This window comes from Pectinophora gossypiella, chromosome 26, assembly GCF_024362695.1.
Source record: "Pectinophora gossypiella chromosome 26, ilPecGoss1.1, whole genome shotgun sequence".
NCBI lineage: Eukaryota > Metazoa > Arthropoda > Insecta > Lepidoptera > Gelechiidae > Pectinophora > Pectinophora gossypiella.
The window spans coordinates 692,743-715,935 of record NC_065429.1 but is presented as its reverse complement, the minus strand read 5'-3'; the positions used below and the strand labels follow the sequence as shown (position 1 = coordinate 715,935).

At 39.3% G+C, this 23,193-nt stretch overlaps 1 protein-coding gene across 4 annotated transcripts in view; it reads left to right on the top strand.

The window, feature by feature from the left end:
- Positions 1–23,193, top strand: part of LOC126378340 (uncharacterized) — a 55,156-nt gene that overhangs the window by 24,911 nt on the left and 7,052 nt on the right. For 3 of the 4 annotated variants that reach the window (XM_050026598.1, XM_050026597.1, XM_050026596.1), the window contains exons 3-8: positions 6,231–7,669; positions 16,095–17,605; positions 19,806–19,899; positions 21,101–21,258; positions 21,996–22,138; positions 22,795–22,888. In XM_050026598.1, the coding sequence (XP_049882555.1) occupies positions 6,231–7,669; positions 16,095–17,605; positions 19,806–19,899; positions 21,101–21,258; positions 21,996–22,138; positions 22,795–22,888 (3,439 nt within the window). The remainder of the gene's footprint in view (positions 1–6,230; positions 7,670–16,094; positions 17,606–19,805; positions 19,900–21,100; positions 21,259–21,995; positions 22,139–22,794; positions 22,889–23,193) is intronic. The other variant, XM_050026599.1, reaches the window with a different exon arrangement.

The window sequence follows — 23,193 nt, the reverse complement described above, 5'->3', positions numbered from 1 at the left end:
AACAGCAACACATCTTTTAAATCAATGAGGGTACATTACAAGGTATTTAATAACTAGATGAACACATTCAATACCAGACATTTTTATCATTTAGGTAATAATTTTCTTATAATAAGCTTTTTTACATAAAGTAAGCTTCACATAAGCTTTAAATTTATTTTCTGACAATTTTAAAATATTATCTGTTATTTTATTGTAAAAACGTATACATAACCCCAAAAAAGATAAATAAACAGCCTATATACAGGGTGTTAGTGACATCGTAACAAATACTCAGGGGGATGATTCAGGCCATGATTCTGAGTTAATATCAAGTGGAATTTTTCGTCGCAAAATTCATGATTTTTTTTAGTTTTTTTTTTAAATATTTTCAATTCTATACTTTTGCGATGAAAAATTCCACTTGATATTAACTCAGAATAATCAGCTGAATCATCCCCCTCAGTATTCGTTACGATGTCACTTACACCGCACACAAGTACATACGGTAGCCATACAAGTAGGTATGGGTGTTAGTGACACCGTAACGAATACTGAGGGGGATGGTTCAGACCATGATTCTGAGTTGTTATCAAGTGGAATTTTCAGTCTGTAAATTCCTGATTTTTTTTGTGTTTTAAATTATTTTCAATTCCATACTTTTGCGAGGGAAAATTCCACTTGATATCATCTCAGAATCATTGCCTCAATCACCCCTCAAAGTTTTCGTTACGATATCACTAACACCCTGTATACGTCCCATTGCTGGGCACATGTCTCCCCTGCAACCAGAGGGGGTATGGAGCATACTCCACCACGCTGCTCCGCGGTGGAGCTGCTTTACGGCTACTAGCCGGGGTCAACGTGTTAACGTGCCTTATTAACTTGATATATGTCCGTAAAAATGAATCTCTCCTTCCGATAAACTGTGAAAGAAATACAATACAAGGAATAAAAAATAAAATTGTTATGCAAAATTCTAGGCTGTCAAAAACAAAAAAAAGTTTCGAGTTTCTTGTTGCTCTACCCACCCCATTAAGGATTAGCGGCGTGAGTTTATATACTAATAGTTTCTTCGTCTATTATAATCTTAATCAATCGACAATAGCCATAAAACACGTTGAGAAAAGCAATTAGAAAGTGCTTTCTCGACTATAACATCGATAACATTGATTCGGTCTGTGAATCGATTTTTTCCATCGATTGCGTAAAGTTAAGAACTTCCTATTACGAAACTTGCATGTATCGATTTTTAGGATAACGATTGATCAGATTAGGCATGGCATGGTATGGTTTGGGCTCGGAATAGAGGAAGGAGGTTGGAAAGGCACTAACGCACATTTTGAAGATCAACCCCACTCTGTTACTACTACTCCTGCAAACAGATAACTACGATAGCTCTACTGCTTCTCAAATTCCATAGCCACTTTAAATAATCGTTTACCTTATACGCTAGGGACGCTAGGGAGGTGATGAATAATTAACCTTATAAACCTTTTTTACAAAGTTTCTGTATTAGCGTTATCCAATATTACACGGGCTCCGCTTACCTAACCTGAAGATTTAACAGGTCCAGTTTTTCACAGAAACGACTGCCTGTCTGACCTTCCAACCCGCGAAGGGAAAACCAGCCCAATAGGTACAGGTTATGTCACATACCTCCGAAAATGCATTTCTCGGGAATGTGGGTTTCCTGGCAATGTTTTCCTTCACCGCACGTGATAATCATTTATGATCCAAACATGAATTCGAAAACAAATTCGGCAACCTTAGAACCTGCGACCACAAAGAGTGTCCCTTCTGTAGGTACGTATTAGAGGACTTAGGCATAGTTGTGAAGTAAAATAAAATAATTATTAAGAAAGGGATAGCGACAAAATGATTATTTCTGATGTAAGGTAGAAAATGTAGAAAAAGGTACAAAATGGGTCATATCTCCTAAACCGTAAATAATTGCTGAACATACATGGGGGTGTTTCTGGTAGCTAATGAGCCCCTCTTTCTAATTTATCATTTTGAACCTGAACTTCTGGGCCACCCTGTATAGTTAACTAAAAAAAAGATATATAGTTAGTTAAATGAAAAAGTGCTGGAAAGAGTTGAAGGAAAGAGAAACATATTGGAGACTATAGAGAACCGGAGAGGAAATATGATTGGCCACCTGATACGACACGATTCATTTATAACAAACATCATAGAAGGAAAAATTGAAGGGAAAAGAGGAAGGGGTAGACCTAGGAGAACATTTATGACACAAATAAAAGAGAAGGTGCAGGTCGTGTCGTATCGGGAGGTGAAGGATTTGGCGGGAAGAAGAGAGGAATGGCGATTGCTCCACCGACAAGAGCGCGGCTCTTAAATAGAGAGAGAGAGATATATATATAGTTAACAAATCAATCTGAACAAGTTTAACACTATTATACCTTTGTTCAGTAAAAAATGAATTGCATTATATATGTATGCATACCACGAGATTGCGTTACGAATAAAAACAATGGCCGACTACTGGAGGTGAGGTGGGGTATGTTATACAGCGAGAAAAATATACGAAAGAAAGAAAAAATGCTGTTTCGACATTCATTCGAAAAATTAAAACATTTTTTGTCAACTTTAGATCTGGGGGATTCAAAATATAAAAATGGCCACATCGAAGCTATTCATCTAAGAAAGCAATATTGCAATTTGACATTTGCGCATATAAAAGTAAGTGCGCAATGCAAACAACTGTCAAATAGCAATATTGCTTTCTATAGATGAATTGCTTCGATGTGGCCATTTTAACCCCCCTGCCGGGTCTGCATGACAACCGCGCCGCGCCCCGCGCATTATATCGAGCGCTTGAACCAATGAACGATACGAATGCTACCTACGTAGATGGACGTCAAACGGCTATTGGTCGAAACGCTCAATATAATTCGCGCAGCGAGCAGCGCGGTTGTCATGCAGAACTGGGGGGTTAAAATGGCCACATCGAAGCAATTCATCTAAGAAAGCAATATTGCTATGTGACATTTGTTTGCATTGCGCACTTACTTTTATATGCGCGAATGTCAAATTGCAATATTACTTTCTTAGATGAATTGCTTCGATGTGGCCATTTTAACCCCCCTGGTCTTCTTATACCATGCCTTATTCCATTCTATGAACCACCCCGCTGGCAGTGAGCCGCACCCTGACACAAATAACAGTAAAGCCAATCAAGCGTTTAGTTTCGTGCGATGAACAGACGTGACGACAGCGGCAGTGTTGCCAGATTCTCGGTAATTATGCTCGATTTATGTCGATAAAATATTTACTAAATAATGTCATCATCAATTCAAAACCACGCTCTTGTCGGTGCAGCATTTTCCATGGTACATTTTTAGGGAAAAATAGGGTTTATGGTTTCCCTCTTGCCTTCCGCCCAAAAATAATTTACGTCATTCGTAATAATATTATGTAACATAGTCTACAATAAAACGTAAATATTATTAACATATCCAGTTTAATAGGTTAGTTTTTTTTTTAATCAGTTACTTTTTACTCATAACACAAATTTACTATGGAATTTTTATAAAAAAGCACACAGTAACGTCGTAGAAAAACGTGCTAAAATGTCGGCTTTATTATTACGTTTTTCTTGATTCAGATTCATAAATAAGTTACTTAAATAGAAAAAAGATAATGTTTTCGTTAGTTCTAGATCTGTCTTTAAATAGTACTTAGAATTTCATAATTTATCTTGCACGACCTAATTAGTAAAATAGTTGTTGCTTGATATTTGGATAGCGTTATGTAGGTATATAATTATGTTGCTACCTATATTGCTTCTCTTTATTTTGATCAGAATAACAATGGGTGGAAGATGTAATTAAGCCTGGGTATAATAAAAAGGGCCATGATTTCAACCCAAAAACAAAGATATTTCATATATTCATATTCATTTATTCCTTATAACATCTTTACATTGTGTTGGAAATAGAAATAAAAATAAAAACAAGCTCAACAATCTACATTACAATCTAACAACAGTGGGAATATTGCTTACAATATACCTAACAAACTATTACAACAAACACATACAGTATTCAAATAATAATAAGATAAAAGATGCATAATTATGTCTGTTATCCATTATTTTGGAATAATTATGTGCCCAAATAATGAGAAAATAGGTAATTATCACGTTTAAACTGAACAACGCCATCTATATTGTTTTTGGTGAACGTAGCCTGGAAATGTCCCTCGTTGTATCGACAATCTAAGTACATCACTAGTCCGACCGCGGCGTCCCGTTTGGTCAGACATAAATTGCGGCGTCACACGCAAAAGTAGATTGCGTACCGCATCCGACCACTGCGGTGTAGAACGACCCTGAGTCTCCATTAACAGACGATCAGGGGACGAGAAGGTAACACTTAGATGGGGGCTAAAAATACGAGTACCACATTGACGCAATTTCCCAAAGAATAAAAAAATAGATAGCGCTGTACAAAGCCTTCGTTTAAACTTCTAATTTCATGGATAACAGACATAATTATGCATCTTTTATCTTTGTTTTTGGATATAAATGATGACCCTTGTTATTAAGAAAGAAAGAAAGAAACGTTTATTATAAAGGGACACCACAGTAACAAATATAAAACAAATAACAAATATGTAATAAAAAACACGGAGTAACACATAACACCCAGGCACAACACACCTTCCACCAATTATTATTCTGATCAAAATAAATAGAAGCAATTTAGGTAGCTAATAATTCTATACATAATCAGATCCAAAATCCAAATATCAAGCAACCATTATTTTTATATATTTTATGCTTCTGTTATGAGAGAAATTAGAAAATAGGTATCACGTTAAATCTGAACAGCGCCATCTATATTGTTTTGCTGGAACGTAGCCTGGAAACTCACTCATTCATCTAAAAAAGGAAATTTGCTATTTGTAATTTGTTGGCATTGCGTTTTTTGTTTTTATACATATTTAAACATATTTCGATGTTTTGTTGTCGAGTGATTTTAGTCTAAAACTACCGCAGCTTCTAAACGCAAAATAGACGATTTTTCTATTTAATGTTTATTTCATGTGCAGCCTCTTCAGAGTTACATGTTGTAAAAAAAAAACAAAAATGCTACACTTTTTACTATACAGCCTTGTGCGATGTACATACGTAACGAAAGTAGGAAAAAAGCAAGGTTTTTTACAAGTCAAACTTGCGTAATCCAATATTATTTCCGTATCGCCTGGCACAAAATGGCACTCCCTACCCTCATTATTTACTAAAGTGACATCATGGGCGTTTTTAGCCCTTTTTATCATGCACGCGACTATAAAAAACAAAAATATTCAAAACTAAAAATGGTAGATTTTCAGGCAAACGACACTTTATAATACGTGTATTCATTTGTATGGTATTATATTTACGTGAGTTTATAATCGCCATTTTGTAAAAACCATGTAACCACCTTTTTTGAAGAATCACATTTAATTTTTTTTCTTAAACAAAATCTTTCAATTAATTTCAACCACAAATTACCTGGGTTGTGGTGAGGTGTGGGTACTTAATTCATCTTGCGATGGATGGATCTCTGATAAGCTCACGACTATATACCAATGGGCTACCCCATATGATATAAATGTATATTATATGTTATTAATTAACAACCCTGTTAACGCCTATATTTGTTGTTCCTGTGTGTGAGTATGTGATTATTTCTTTACTTGATGCTTACTTTCTGCTTTTGCTTCCTTGCATGCTGTGTTGTTGAAAATAGTGTGATTAATTTAACTATTTTATGAGACTATTTTATGAATAACAGCAGGACAAATATATAGTATATATCTTCCAAAGCGAAAGAGTCGAGAGACGTGTCATTATCGTCATAATTATTAGTATTAGGCTAGTTTCCAACTAGTCAAATCTTTTATTTTTGTACTAAACGTCAAAACACGAAACTACTACTTATGGAATTTGTACGAAAAAACACACTTTAACGTCATAGAGAACGTGACAAAATGTCGGACTTTTTATTACGTCTTTTTTATTAAAATTAATAAATAAGTTATATAGAAAAAAGAAAATGTTTTTCGTTAGTTTTAGATCTGTCTTTATGTAGTAATCAGAATTTCATAATTTATCTTGAACCTAGTATACAAGCCAATTATATGCAGAATTATTAATCATTCAAAGCAAAGCTTTTAATTCTTAAAAATATGTTAAAACTACTTCTCAAAGAAAATCTCCAATAATCTCTCTCTCTTTCCAGTGACCTCCCCGACGAAGAGGATAAGAAATCTCCCGTGCTCCTCTTAGGGGTTAACAAGATCTCCGACTCTCCCTCTTTCGTGAGAAGAAGATCCATCGATCACTCATCAGGGTCCATCCGGTTCTTCCGACCTCCAAAGTCTAAATACACGAGAGGGTTGCAGGGTGACGAAAGGTTGGAAAAGATAAGACAAGATCTTCTAGTGCATAAGAGTAAGCAGGATAGGTACATTCCAAAAAGCCATGAGCGTTCCATCGATTCTGAAGAGAAATGCTTAAAACTCAACTGTGCTGGCAACTGTATTTGTGAAAGGAACCAGTCAAATAGAGGATCCTTCTCTTTTCACAGACCTGAAGACAGACAGTCTTCCTTATGCCCTTCAGAGCCTTACGAAAGGGTTGATAAGCCAGATCTATCAGAAACAGACATTGAATTCAAATACACCGAATACACTTCTGAAAATCAACCCAGTTCTAGCAAGCAGAACTCTTACAATGTTACCCCAAAATCCACTGATAGAAGAAACTTTCTGCTTTCAAACCTTAATGAAAGGTTTCGCAAGACTTTGAGCTTGGATTCGAGAAAGATTGAGACAAATCGGATCCCTTTAAGTCTACCGAAAGAGCCAAGACCGAAGTCTCTTGTCAACACGAGTAATATCATCCAACATTATAAACCTGATGAGCCTTTTTTAAACCAAAACTTTGAGAAACCCCAGCCGAAGAAGAAAAGAAAATCGTTTTTTTCCTTAGACACGTTTTTTGATAAGAAATCTGACACGTCATCTATAGACGATTACTGCTCTTCTAAATATAAGAGATTTGAACTTGAGAGCGACGACTCACCCCTATTTCGTCGCGAGGATCATAAAAACCTTAACCAAAGAGAAAAGACGCCTGATCTACTAAACCTTCCAGTTATAATAGACTCTGTTCGCAAAAGGCAATCAGACACAAGAAGACAATTAGAAAAACTTGAGAGCCATTACTATAAAAGTCTGAGAATAAACAAAACAGTCGTAGATGCTGTGCCAAAAGATGCAACAGAACCACATAGCTCGCACAACGGGCACACCAACCATGTTTTTATTGATGATGATGATGTAGACTATATTGAACCAATAGGCACAAATTCTCGAAGTAATTTCACAAGTCAAAGCACCCTCATTCTCGATAAGAACATTCCAGAAAAACCTGAATCGATACTAACAATTTTCACTGATGAGACTGACATAAGACTACCGAGTTCGAATATTTCACCAAAATCTGATGTAAGGAATAGAGAAAATGATTTAGACAGCATTGGGGCTTATGAAATCGAAGTCAAGGAGTCGGATTTGTTGAAAACTTCCAAAGAATTGACTGTTAAAGTGATGGATAAGTCTGTGGACTCTATTGGGAGCTGTTCGCTTGATGTGGACGCGAGTACGGATTTTTCAGGTAATCAATGTTTTCTCAGTAAATTATTCATAGCTAAGCATGATGTATGTAATATCATTGTTACTGTCTATCTTTCTCTGAGCTTATTTTAACTGGTATTCCATGATTTTCCAAAAATAGATTAGTTTATTAGAACGAACAGTTCGGAATTGTTGTTTTTCCAAAGGTCGAGTCATATTTAAAATTTCTCTCCAATTTCGTCATTGCATTTTCACGTGTTAAATAAAGCATAGGCAGATAAGCAAGTTATGAGTATGAATGTGGATGGATGGAAGACGACCCAATGCAGCCAGGACCAACAGCTTAACCTGGCTTCCGAAGCACGGAGGAGTTCGAGATGAAAACTTTTTTTTGTGGTCACCCATCCTATGACCGGCCTTTGCGAAAGTTGCTTAACTTCAATAATCGCAGACCGAGCGCGTTAACCGCTGCGCCACCGAGCTCCTCAACCATTATACCACCACCTATTTATCGTTATTAAATTAAGTCTACACCAGCGCCATCTATTTACAATATTGAGTACTAATATTTCTCTGTGAGTTTCCCTAAGCACGGATGAGTCTTATAAAAACAAAAATCAATTAAAGCAAGCTCAAATTTATCATTTATAAATCAATTTGTAATTTCTTTATCATTATTTTATTATAAGTATCATAAATAAATCATATCTGTTTTCATTTTCATTGTATTGTTTTCTTTATTCTCCTGTTTATAGTTTGCGTGTGCGCCCTTATGTGTGTTGTGTTTGATGACCATAGATTTACTACTATCGTAGATTGAACATCAGCGCTCAAAAAGTGGGACGCAAAGTTACTGTTAATATAGCGACGTTGACAGTACTTTACCTCAGTGCGCGATTAGGCGCCGAACTGGCAACACGGGGAAGTGCGTGGTAAAAATCTTGCAAAAATAGAAGCTCAAAGCGAAAAAAGAAGAATGGAACATAATATAAGAACTTAATGACATTATGCATGTTATCATAGTATAAACATTTTAATTTTCGTATTAAAACGCGCCAAAATTATTACTTTAGTTTAAAATACACTAACACAAGTACTCCCGGTCAAGCCGAGTCGCGTATAATCCGGTCGTGTTACGAAGCACCACGCGCTAATATACATAATAAGACGATGCGTACTTTCTTAATTTGACACGTTATGCATTCATATACCGCTGTGTACGAACGAATGTATAGCTAAACAAGCGCCAAGTTTTCGCCGCATTTTTTTTATCAAGCGCTGTATCTACGGTAGTGGTAAATCAATGTTGATGACTTTAATGGCCTTTTTAATCTGTTGCTTGTTTTCTTTCGGCCTTGGTACTCGAAAGACAACTATTACAATCATTCACTACTTCTGCTAATGATTACTGAAGATTTCTGTTTTCTTTTAACCTCTAACAACTTCTTTAAATGTTTAAATATAAGGCAGTCAAGATATGATAACCATTTAGTGTAATGTAGCCGCACGTAGATAGGTAGGTCTAGCGACTGTTTCTCGTTGTTCGATTTACATTGCGGCGCAATAAAAACTCAAAATCTTAAATAGGCATTTGCGACAAGAAAAATACCCACCATCGTTTTTAATACAATCAAGTGGACGTTCCATTTTTTTTTTCGTTACGATGTCACTAACACCCTGTATAATAAAAGAACCAATCTGTTTTAAGGTATTTATGATGACCTATAAAGTTAAAATACCTTCTAGGTATATTATTATTTTAAGGGTGTTGGGACCCTCGCTATAAGTATACGTTTCGGCGTCAATAGATGGTCTAAGGAGATGATAATGCCTACGTTTTTTTTGACGTGACTTATTGTAGATTTGCCGCAGATGGCATTAACTACTTGGCCGGACAAATGGGGAGCGCTGAAAGCTCTCACCCGGGGTGATGCCTACACTATAAGTATTATTCTATGATTTATAAAGTACTTAATATTTACCGTTTGGCACACTCTCGCGTATTCCATTGCGCTTATAATTTACCCAATCATTACGAACGTTCAATACTTTCTATAACTGTACTCCCCTTTTTTCTTTTTTTCTCTTCACCGAAGGGTAAGGCAAAGGGAACTAACTATGCATACAGCCATGTCTTACGTATTTTTTTTCTTGATGATTAATAAAATGATGAAAGGTGATAATGATGAAACCTAAGCCCCCAACCTCGGAGCAGACTCCTACTCCGAACCCCAAACGAATTAACTCAAAAGTCCGCACAAACTTTCGAGTTATGAAGCGGCTTGTTGGCACGAAGCGAAAATGATACACTTTGATTATTGAATATTCCGATAAAATAACACTGTCGCGAATGTTTCCCGTCTAACTTAATGCGATCATTAACCACAAAACACCACTTCGTATTAATTATTTAGATTATTCAATGAAGAAAGCAACTGTCCCGTTCCCGTTCCCGCCAAAAAGCCCACTTCTGTAATCCGCTTCAAGCATTCTCTCACATCACAAATCGTCGTGTCTGGATATTATCTCGTATGTTTCTTCTCAATTTGATGACTTTCACGATTGCCAGAGCCGGTTTTAGACTGATTGAGATATTTGAACTTATTTTTAGAAAGGTAAGCGCGCCTATTTGCCACCGGGACATACCCTCCGCTCTCACCAGCGTCTGAGGTTACCTCACCCCCCTGTGTTAAGGGTTCGAACACAGTTCAGACTTGAGTCGTGTGGTGTCATACGTCACACACACAGATGCGCGTGTACGATAACGTCAATGTGTAGTGTCTGTGTAAAACGAGGTTGTTTGTAGGAAGTGTCCGGGGTGTGACCGGGAAAACCCGGCAAATTCGAAGTTCCTAGAGTCCATAATTATTATGGCGATAGAACTCTAAAAAAGAGACTTCCCTACTTACTGAATAGTTTGCCTGAGAACATCTGTCTAGAACCAAATAAAAGTAAATATAAAAAAATACTTAAACAACACCTTCTAGACTCGTGTCCTAGCTAACTTTTGTTATTAATTGACTATTAGATATAAGTTCATATTATTAGTAGAGACTCTTTCCTGCAGACAAACTGTTTAAACAGTTTTGCAGGGCATTGACAAATTGTATTTTTAGTATTAAGATATAATAAATAAATAAAAAATAAAGCAGAGACTATGGAATTCCATTCAATTCGATCCTTATACACTTTTCTTGCTTCCGCCATATTCATCAATCGTTTCGTACACGCACGCCGGTTCAGAGTAGATCATCATTATCCCCCTAGCATTATCCCGTTTTTCACAGGGTCCGCTTACCTAACCTGGAGATTTGACAGGTCCGGTTTTTTACAGAAACGACTGCCTGTCTGACCTTCCATTTTAAGTGCAATTTTCACTAACACAGTTGACTCGACCATTATAGACGGCGATACGGCTCACCTATCACGCTCGGTGAGGTGTGGGTACTTAGTTCATCTTGCGATGTAGCTTTGACTACCCTAATTGGGATATAATCGTGAACTTGTGTTATGTATTCAAGTCTTGTGTTGTGTTATGTGTTCTTGTTTTGTTCTATAATCAAGTTTTCAAAACTTAAAAAATCGACTCTTAAATTCTTTAAAAACTTAAATATCCGTTGCCTAATCGACAAAATATTTCTTGATTTACGATTCCGTCATTCTCGTGATATTTCCACTTGTCCTTGACATCTGCTCGCTTGGAGACGTATATATTAGATTGATTTAATTAATAAAGATACTTCACGTCATCAAAAAACATTCATTGCCAAATTAAAATTCAAATAAACATTTTTATCTAACCACTTACAAAATGATCAATTATATTACGTTTCTATGTACGATAGATAACTGTAGAGATATTTTATCTAGGCCATACAGAATACAATGCGTTATGCAGTATGCAAGTCACAAAATCACAATAAAATGCGCATTACATATATGGATATTCGGCCTCGATACAACCCACGCACGCAAATATGGCGAACCGGGCATTGTCACTTCGGCTTTGAATCAAAGCATACGGCTGCATCTTTGGAAAATTATAATTTTACTGTTTAACTATTAACTATTTTTCACGTTTTTATATCTAAGTAACGATTACGTACGGTCCACTGAATGAATTAAAATTCGCGCCCAGTGACCGTGAAACGGAACGCAGCGGCAGACTGGCCGCAAACATGCGCGTCGCTTGACGTCTCGTCGTGAAAAAAAAATAAAAAAGTTTGACGTTTACCTAATGATGTCACAGAATTTTGTGTTAAAATTCTTGAAAGTGTTAAAAGTGATCGAATAATTTAGTTTTACTGTTGCAGTTGTTATTAACTCAATTATTTACTAAATAAACTGCTGGTGAGTGTTTGCTGTTGTTTGTTATTACGCGTGAATGTAGTTAAAATCTTGTTTCAAAGTTTGTCCTGTTGTCTACCTGCATTCAGGATTACATATTTAGGTAACGTTTTATATAATTTTTCTTATTATTTTTTTGCTTCATGCGGTGATTCATGCTTTCTACAACATCTGTTCCCAGTATGATGAGTAACTAAAATGTTTATGTGCGGAATCTTAGAACAATCGCGATCTTTGTTTGTTCGCAAAAGAATGACTGTACTGCATATTTATTTATGTGTGCAACATTCATTTTACAATCCTCACCTATCTGACATAATACCACACTTATCTTATACACTTACATTGGATTAATAGATCTACAACTACCTTATTTTTGATCTATTTTGTGCTTTATATAATGTTCTAAAGGTGTATTTTTTGTACAAAAATGCATTTAAAAGGAAGGCATGTAAGACTACAATTGTCTGATAATGTACTTTGCGTTTATCATGTAAATACTGATTCCAATGTAGTGTTCAGTGATAGGATTGTACAATACACATAGAATAGTTTTTCTTGACTTAATAAATGTTTTCTAATTGTTCTACATAACATAAACAGCCTGTGGACCAGCTGGTGGCACTTAAATTCAAATTTATCTTTATTCAGTAGGTAACATAGTTACACTTTGAATCATCAATTTTTACATAACTAACGTCTCATCCTCCTAAAACTACTGCAGCTTCTCACAACCTGTATAGCCGGGGAAAAGAAGCTGCAAGAAAAACCTTGGCAAAGGGCCCTATACATCCTTTTTTTTTATAACCATTATATATTAATTATTATTATACAATTGAGTAATTTAGCTCTAGATGGTCATTCAGAAGGTAATTCTTTGATTAAAATTGTGTCAAAACAAACAGTAATTCTTATCGTTTCGGTTACATCACTACACCAAATTTGATAAAAATTCCTTAGATTAGATAATATGTGTTTAAAATCCCACACACCAGTAGTAAACACATAATGATTGTGTAATTATTATATTTACACTAACCTGTGTTAATGTGTCAAGTTCAACTTATGTAATTTATTTTAATATGTGCGATTATTTCCCTATGTTTTCTCTCTGTAAGTGTTCTTATCCTTATTTACATACTAACTTTTGGCCAATGGGCACGCAGATACCTACCTAAATGATACTGCTGAAAAAAAAAGTAAAAAAATCAAAAAAAGTATTGTGTCTGAATTTATGGCTAATAAATAATAAAAATACATACTAACTGGCCTGGAGTTAAAGTGACAACCCTTACATGACATGCCTCAAGAGGACACGCGTGGGATAATGTCTAAACTCTCTCTCTCTCTCTATTTAAGAGCTGCGCTCTTGTCGGTGGAGCAATCGCCATTCCTCTCTTCTTCCCGCCAAAACCTTCACCTCCCGATACGACACGACCTGCACCTTCTCTTTTATTTGTTTCATAAATGTTATCCTAGGTATACCCCTTCCTCTCTTCCCTTCAATTTTTCCTTCTATAATGTTTGTTATAAATGAATCGTGTCGTATCAGGTGGCCAGTCATATTTCCTCTCCGGTTCTCTATAGTCTTCAATATGGTTCTCCTTTTTTCAACTCTTTCCAGCACTTTTTCATGTGACACCATTTCAGTCCAGCCAACTGGGCACCCTCAGGCCTGTTGTCTTAAATGTTGTACCGGGTGAGAGCCTTCAGCGCTCCCCATCTGTCCGGCCAAGTAGTTAATGCCATCTGCGGCAAATCTACAATAAGTCACGTCAAAAAAAAAAAAAAAAAAATTTCAGTCCAGCAACACGCTTACGTGGTGCTTCTATCGTGTGGGTTGTGAGGTGGATTACCAACCTCATCAACACTGGTGTCAAGCATGAGAAGTGTGTCAGGATCGAAGCAAATGGAATCCATAGTCTCTGCTTACCCCGGTGGGAAATAGGCGTGAGTTTATGTATGTGTATGTTTTTAAGCTCATGGTTATATCGTAATGGGCTACATCCGTCGCAAGATGAACTAAGTACCCACACCTCACCGAGCTTTCTGTTAGACCAAAAAAATCGCATCATTTCGGAAAGTAGGTATGTCATCGTTTGTCAACGGCCTCCGTGGTCCAGTGGTTGAGCGTTGGGCTCACGATCCGGAGGTCCCAGGTTCGAATCTCGGTGGAGACATATCACAAAAAATCACATTATGATCCCTAGTTTGGTTAGGACATTACAGGCTGATCATCTGATTGTCCGAAAAGTAAGATGATCCGTGCTTCGGAAGGCACGTTACGCCGTTGGTCGTGGTTACTACTTACTGATGTAAGTAAGTAGTCGTTACATGAGCCGTCTCAGGGGTCTCTGGCGGCTCAATAGTAATCCTGACACCAGGGTTGATGAGGTTGGTATTCCACCTCACAACCCACACGATAGAAGAAGACCACCAACCTTCGCTTTATGCTGCTTTATAATTCTTTCTTAATAATTATTTTATTTCACTTCATACCTATTTTCAAGAAAGTGGACCACTAATTTAATTTTGAACATGAACTGGGTAACCCTGTATGGCTATGCCTATATGATTATTGACCATTGTCATTGCAAAACAATGGCTTTAATATAGTCCTTTAGGGAGCATGCACTTAAGGAATAAAATAAACGTGTGTGGTCGTTTGATCCATCGATATACTATTTACATAATATACATAAACAGCCTCCCCTCAATCAACCGGAAGGGGTACGGAGCATACTCCACCACGCTGCTCCACTGCGGGTTGGTGAAGGTTTAACGGCTAATAACCGGGACCAACGGCTTAACGCGCCCTCCCAAGCACAGAATCATCAATGCGTGAGTTTATGTATGTGTGATACATTCTGCCTGCCTTAAATGCTTTTTTCTAACGCGTGGGTAATCCAAAGGTCAATGATCAACCTCCTTAACCTTTTTAAGATCGACTCTCAAGGTTATTATTGAGTCAGAAACCCTAAAGATTTAGCTCACGACAAATTTAGCAGCCAGTAAGTAAATACTAAATAGTAGCCGGCTTCTTCTATCGTGTGGGTTGTGAGGTGGATTACCAACCCCATCAACCCTGGTGTCAGGGTTGCTATTGAGCCGCCAAAGGCCCCTGGCATGGCTCATGTAACAACTACTTATTTACATCTGTAAGTTCTAACTGGGACCAACGGCTTAACTTGCCTTCCTTTCCGAAGCACGGATCATCTTACTTTCGGACAATCAGGTGATCAGCCTGGGACATATCACAAAGTGTAATAGTGTGATATCCCCACCGGGATTCGAACCCGGGACCTCCGGATCGTGAGCCCAACGCTCAACCACTGGACCACGGAGGCCGTTTAGGTTGCTGGTAGAGCTGGTTTAGGAAGACCTAGAAGGGTACGGTCACGAGCATTATTATGTATACACTTTGGTACCATGTCACATTAACTTTTTTGACAAATTGAACTGTAAGTCTCACTAAATGTCAAATATGTTAGTGCGACAGAGTCCTAAAGTGGGTACATTATATTGCTCATGACTGTACATCGTCAAATCAGTTACTGTTTTTTTTTTTTTTATAGCTAGTTGGTTATAGCTAGTGTTTACTAGCTAGCTAGTGGAGGAGGTCGAGTAGACGGCTTATCGTGGCTTCTGAAGCACGGAATAATCTTATTTCGGTCATGTCCTGACCAAAGGGTGTTCGGATCTTGTGTGGACTACAGCAGATGGTGAGAGGTCGGGGTTTCTACTTCCAAGCGCAAACACCAGTTTGTTCCTTGTCACAATTTATATATTGTATACAATAGTTACACTTTCGCGGGAGGCGTTGGCCATTCAAGTCCGTATAATATTGCCATATATTTTTTTTTATACTTGTGTTGCCAGCAACAAGGGACAAAGTAATTCTTGACATGTCCTGCCTTCGCAGCACGGCTACCGCGCCGCGATTTACGTCGAATGCTTTGACCAATACCCGTACGAAGTCTACACCAATAAAATCGCAAAACGGATGTTCGTCGAAATGATCGTAAGGTGGTGGTGGACGTCCTGAGATAAAAGCGCCGTATTCGTAATTGCAAAGAAAAATACTTTTTTTATTCTTATTCTTCCTTTTCCCATTTCAGATACCACATCGGGCAGCCTAAACCTCCTGACGCCATCGTCCACCACCAGTCGCATCAAGGAGTTCACGTCACGCATACAGGAGCGGCAGAACCAGTACATCCCCACACCCACAGTCACCCCCGTCAGGACCCCGGTCCGCACCCCGGACGACGCCCCCCCCACCCCCAGAAAGGCAGACTTCAGAGAACCTCCAAAGGAACCTCCAAAAAAGTCTGACAACCTTCTCAAGCCGCCCCCGAAGGTCTTCGTCGACACGACCAGTCACAGATCAAGAGGGTTCCACAAGAAAAGGGACGAGGCACCCAATAAGAAACCTAGCTATCTGCACCTGGCTTGCTCCGTTAATGGCTACACGAACCTAACTACCTATGACTCGAAGTTACGTCAAGATATCAATAAGAGTCGTGAGGCATCTCCTATCAGGCCGATAACTCATAATTACCAGTACAGGAGCGAGAATAACTCACTATTAGTGCCTATTCCTGTAAGCGCTAACAAACTGCTGGTGCCGACGTTCGGTCCTCATGATACGAGAGCCGATTTGACAGCTAAAGCGCCTTCCAAGGCGCACACTGACCCCTACTTGAACACTCCACATGTCTTCATGGCTGAAGAAAATAAACAACTCAAAAACGATTTCTTAGGCACCAACATGACGACTGCAAGGCCCTACATCTCGGCGGAAAGCAAGAATTTTGCTTCCTCAATGCTCCACCAGAAAGATGAGGTAGACAATTCCAAAGAATTAGGATTCAAATCCAGCTATTCAGAAACTAACTTTAGGAAAACCGTCACAAATGGAAAAGAACAGAGTCGGTTTAGTTCGGAGTCTTATACTATTTCTTCCAATGGAGTCTCTAAAAGGGTTGAAATAACTAAAGAGAATGGAGAAAAACTGACAAGCCCGATGAAAAGCTTCATACAACAACGTGTGGAGAGGTTATACGGGCCAGGGGCTTTAGCCCAAGGGTTCCTTATGCAGAAACGTCACAAAAAAAGCTTCAGTGAAGAGGATAAGGTCTTAACGGAGAAATCCATGAACTGCCAAACGGATTTCTACATGCAGAGGAAGTCAGAAGATTTCACTACCACGAGTCCAAACGGAGACATGGACTCCAGCGTATCCCTTCCAGTCCTCAGGCACTTAAGACCAGAATTCCGGGCTCAACTCGAAATACTATCACCAAAGAAAGCGGTTAAAACGGACATATCTCCTGTGAAGGATGACCACATTCCATGTACGAAGACTGAAAACAGTGCAAGTGTAAACATTAATGACAAACCCAGTTTAACGGTAACAAATAAAAATAACAATGTTATGAGTGATGTAGTGAGTGTAACAAATGGTGTTTCTGTGATAACGTTGGATGACTCTGTGAATGGTGAAGGGTTGGAGAATAATGGGGAGGTAGTGAGGGACGCTCATTATTTCCTCGAGTTGGAGAAGAAGGAGACAGAGAGACTGATCGCTCTCGCTGTCACCGCTGAAAAGGAACTGGAGAATTTCCAGGTGAATATTCAAGATTACTTTATACCGTTTTTCTGCCCGCGACTCTTAAGGTTATCGTGACAGCCTCCGTGGTCTAGTGGTTAGAACGTTAGGCTCACGATCTGGACGTCCGGGTTCGATTCCCGATGGGGACACTGTCGAAATCACTTTGTGAGACTGTCCTTTGTTTGGTAAGGACTTTTCAGGCTTGAATCACCTGATTGTCCGAAAAAGTATGATGATTCCATGCTTCGGAGGGCACGTTAAGCCGCTATTAGCCGTACAAGCACCTCCACCAACTCGCAGTGGAGCAACGTGGTGGAGTGTGCTCCATACCCCCTCCGGTTGATTGAGGGGAGGCCTGTGCCCAGCAGTGGGACATATATAGGCTGTTTATGTAAGGTTATTGTACGCGATAAATTTTTATCCACTTATTCACCTTCCTTTTCAGCCCTTCAGGGGTGAATTCTGTAATAAAATCTATCGAAATCGGTTCAATGGTTTAAACGTGAAAAGGTTACAGACAGACAGAGTTACTTTCACATTTAATTAATATTATTGTGGATTCTTTTTTTATTTTTAAATATTAATCGCCATATTACAAAAAGGAGACTAAGGATAATATCATCATCATCATCAATTTAAGAGCCACGCTCTTGTCTTGAAGGATAATATAGTCCGAAAAAAAACGATAATATATAGTCCGAATCATTATGGAGCTACTTGTCAATTAGTTTGATTGAAATCCGTAGACTTTTTTCGTAGCGCGTACTATATTTAAAACCTACCTTCGCGGTCGAGTGTCAGGGTAAATAAGGCTTCACATGCCATCCGATGCACGGATCATCTTACTTTCGGACAATCAGGTGATCAGCCTGTAATGTCCTGACCAAACTAGGGACCAGAAAGTGATTTTTGTGATGTCCCCACCGGGATTCGGACCCGGAGCCTCCGGGTCGTGAGTCCGCTCAACCACAAACGCAGATTCTTATAAAAAACAAAGGTATCATAATTAGCGTTAATTTGTAATTAGCATTGGTACTATGTATCAATCTGTTGTGAAAATTAGAGGACATTACCAAGAGGTCACTTCACGGTAAATTATCGTAAGTTTATTGTCGATTTGGCTTGGATGGCATTCACTACTTGGTCGAACGAATGGAGAGTGCGAAAACTCACCCTAGTTATGAGAAGCTGCAGTAGTTTAAGGCGGATGACACGTTCGACAACAAAAAAAAAAAACAAAAAAAGCATTTTTTTTAGGTAAATAGCTTCTATGCTGTTCTGGGAGCAAATAAAAAATTAATTTTAAAACGAATGAATAACCCGGGCGAATAAAATAGGCATCTCGCTGGTATGTAATCCGTTTGACGTGCTGTCTACTTAACTCTGTCGGGTTATTGGCCGATGTAAAATTTTTAGAAAAGTTTTCGATTTCTGATTAAAATTGACGTGTATTCCATAAATTTTATGCCTGTCGATTACCCGTCCCTTTCGTTTTCAACGGATAAGAAAAGGACAGGTATAATTTAAAATAAAATTAGATGGTGTCTGCAGGTATTAGCACCAGTATATACATAAGTCAATATAAAAACATTGGTATTCTTATTGAAGATTACAACAAAGAGTTTTAACACAAAGGGTAAAAATATTGTTATACAGTTTAGTAATTTGGCTGCCTAATATCAGTTCCCAGACATTCATACCTTTTAAATAATCACTAACCTTATAATAAAGTTTCGCGTATGAAACAATTGATGAATGTGGAGGAAGCAAGAGAAGTGTGTCAGGATTGAAGCAAATGGAATTCCATAGTCTCTGCTTACCCCGGTGGGAAATGGGCGTGAGTTTATGTACCTATGTATGTAAAACTGTTAATTAAAGGTAAATTCTGAATGTCAATGGGAATCTTTAGTGATCTTGCAGTCGATAGAAGTGTGAAGTAAGTTTAGTTTTAGAATTAGAGTTGAGTTTTTGGGTTTGAAACATACTTATACTACTTATTTCCACATAATATCAGCGTCGTGGTTCACGCCGCGACTTGTGCTGAGTGAGGCCCTTTTATCTCAGGACGTCCACCACCACCTTATGATCATTTCGACAAACATCCGTCTTGCTTTTTTTGTAATTGTTTTACTGGAAATTTGATGATGTTGTTGACTTTATTTTTTGTGTGTGGCGTCCTTTTATAATAAACTTTTTCTATTCTATTCTATTTCAGGAAGGAGAAGTTAGTGAGGAGATTTTAGGCCTGCTGCGCGCTGCATCCGGCAAGGCTCGGCTGCTTGCCACGCAGAAGATGCAGCAGTTTGAAGGTATACCACATTGAAGCAATTTCCCAAAATATAAAAAAATAGATAGCGCTGTACAAAGCCTTCGTACAACCTTCTAATTTCATAACAGAAAATGATGACACTTGTTATTACACCCAGGCACAACACACCTTCCACCCATTACTATTCTGGTCAAAATAAATAGAAGCAATATAGGTAGCAACATAATTCTATACATAATCTGATCCAAAATATTCCAAATCACTCTGTACTGCACTCTGTTTGCAACGAGTACAGAATGCCATCCTACGTTCAATTGCGAACGCACCATGGTTCAGCAAGAATGAAGAAATACACGAATACCTTAACATTCCAACCGTCGCTGAAGAGATCAAAAATTACCAAAAGAAACATCTGGAGCGACTAGCCGATCATCCGAATCCCCTCGCATCAGAGCTTATAGACCTCGTAAATGTGGTGAAACGACTGAAGAGAAGCCATGTCGTATAAAGTGGAGGCTGTGACACTGGTTGTGGCTCCTGACACGTCATCTATCCACTTAACGAAACTGCTTATAGTCTAGAGGACTGATTGTAGTTTAAACCAAGAAAAGAAAAAAAAAAAACCAAATATCAAGCAACAATTATTTTTTAAATGACATCGTAACGAAAACCTTGAGGGATGATTCAGACCATGATTCTGAGTTGATCAAGTGAAGTTTGGAATTGAAAAAGACACAAAAATTTTCATGAATTGTCTGACAGGATATTCCATTTGATATCAACTCAGAATCATGGTCTGAATCACCCCCAAGCAGTATTTGTTACGTTGTCATTAACACTCATACCTTCTTGTATAGCTACCTGTATGTACTTGGACGGGGTGTAAGTGACATCGTAACGAATACTGAGGGGGATGATTCAGCTCATTATTCTGAGTAAATATCAAGTGGATTTTTCATCGCAAAAGTATAGAATTGAAAATAATCTAAATAAACATGAATTTTGCGACGGAAAATTCCACTTGATATTAACTCAAAATCATGGTCTGAATCATCCCCCCACAGTATTAGTTACGATGTCACTAACACCCTGTATACATTCTGTAATTTTTTTTCTATGGTTCACTGGTTGCTTCTCAAACGGGAAGCGCCGGTTCGAACGCTGGTATGTATGGATGTATCTCTGTCTACCACCACCACCAGATGTTACAATTGTCTAAGTTATCCACCTGTGTTTTCCAGGTCTCTGCTACAATAACATCAATGAGCGTCACGATGAGCCGTTCCCGACGACGCTGCAGGATCTCCAGGGCTTCTGGGACATGGTGTGCCTTCAGGTCCGAAACGTGGACGCGCTCTACGCCCACATCAGAATGTTGAAGGAGAACGGATGGAAAGAGGTGAGACGATGAATCTGTCCTCTTCTATGCTACAATATAATACAAATACACTTTATTGCACCAAAATAAGAAGAAATATTACACACACACTCTCTCACACACACACACACACACACACACACTCTCTCTCTCTCACACACGCACACACACACACACGCACACACACACACACACACACACACGCACGCACGCACGCACACACAGACAGACACACACACGCGCACGCGCGCACACACACACACACGCACACACACACACACACACACACACGCACGCACGCACGCACACACAGACAGACACACACACGCGCACGCGCGCACACACACACACACACACACACGCACACACAGACACACACACACACACGCACACACACACGCACACACACACACACCCTACTTGTATATTGTTAAGGCTCTAGACAGACGGACCGCATTTCAACTGACCGACTGCCAAATTGCAGTTCCGATGCAGTTTGAATGCAGTTGACACGACTGCAATAGAACTGAACTGCCGCAGATGGCATTAAGTACTTGGCCGGATGGAGAGCGCTGAAGGCTCTCACCCGGTATAACGTTTAAGACAACAGGCCTGAGGGTGCCCAGTTGGGCGCGAACCTCGGCTCAGGGCGTCGTCTGAGAGGAAAAAGTGCCTACTGTCTTTTTTGAAAAGGGACAGAAATTGCGACATGACTGTCATACAAAATAAGCGGATAGAGAAATCAATTATTTTCGCAGCCGGCAACCCCGGAGAAGAAGCAATCGTCATCCCTGTCCACCCCGCGGCGCACGCGCACCACGCCGCAGGTGAAGAATGAGAAGGCGCGGCTGGCGGCCGAGAAGCGAGAGGCGGACCGGAAGGCCATGTTGGAGCATCGCAGGTGATATACTAGAGCATATAATTATGATCCCCCTAGCATAACGGCCTCCGTGGTCCAGTGGTTGGAATCTCCGCCGGTCCGAACCTTCGGACCCGAGCTCGCCGGCTCACACCTCGGACAAGACATGTGCCGCCTGATTCGACCACCGGATTCGACACAGGGCTTACGGAGGGGCGAATCGCGCCCGCCGTAGCCCGCCCCCGTGCCCACCAAGGGCGCGCCCGCGACGTGACGACAACCACACGGTCCAGTGGTTGAGCTTTGAGGCTCACGATCCGGAGGTCCCGGGTTCGAATCCCGGTGGGGACATATCACAAAAATCACTTTGTGATCCCTAGTTTGATTAGGACATTACAGGCTGATCACCTGATTGTCCGAGAGTATGATGATCCGTGCTTCGGACGGCACGTTAAGTCGATGGTCCCGGCTGCTACTTACTGATGTATGTGAGTAGTCGTTACATGAGCCATGTCAGGGGCCTTTGCCGGCTCAGTAATAACCCTGACAGCAGAGTTGATGAGGTTGGTATTCCACCTCACAACCCACAAGATAAGAAGAAGACTGCCCTATTTTTCCCTAAAAAAGTAGCATGGAAAATGCTGCACCGACAAGAGCGTGGCTCTTGAATGGATGATGATGTTATGTTATGTGCGCAGGCGCGTGGCCCGGGAGCGGCAGCTGGCGGCGCGGGCCTCGCTGCCGGGGCCCAGCCGCGAGAGTGACAACCAGATGGGCATCGAGGGCAGTCAGGTACGAAGACATTTATTTATAAAGTACGGTCACGAGCATTAATATGTATACACTTTGGTACCATGTCACATTAACTTTTTTGACAAATTGAACTGTAAGTCTCACTAAATGTCAAATATGTTAGTGCGACAGAGTCCTAAAGTGGGTACATTATATTGCTCATGTCATGACTGTACAACCACATAACATACATTAAAACATTTTTTACATTTAGAAGGTTACGGTTTTGTGACTAATATAATATGACAATTACGGCGTACATAACTTATACAATTAAGGGTAAGTATTTGAAAATAAAGTAAAAT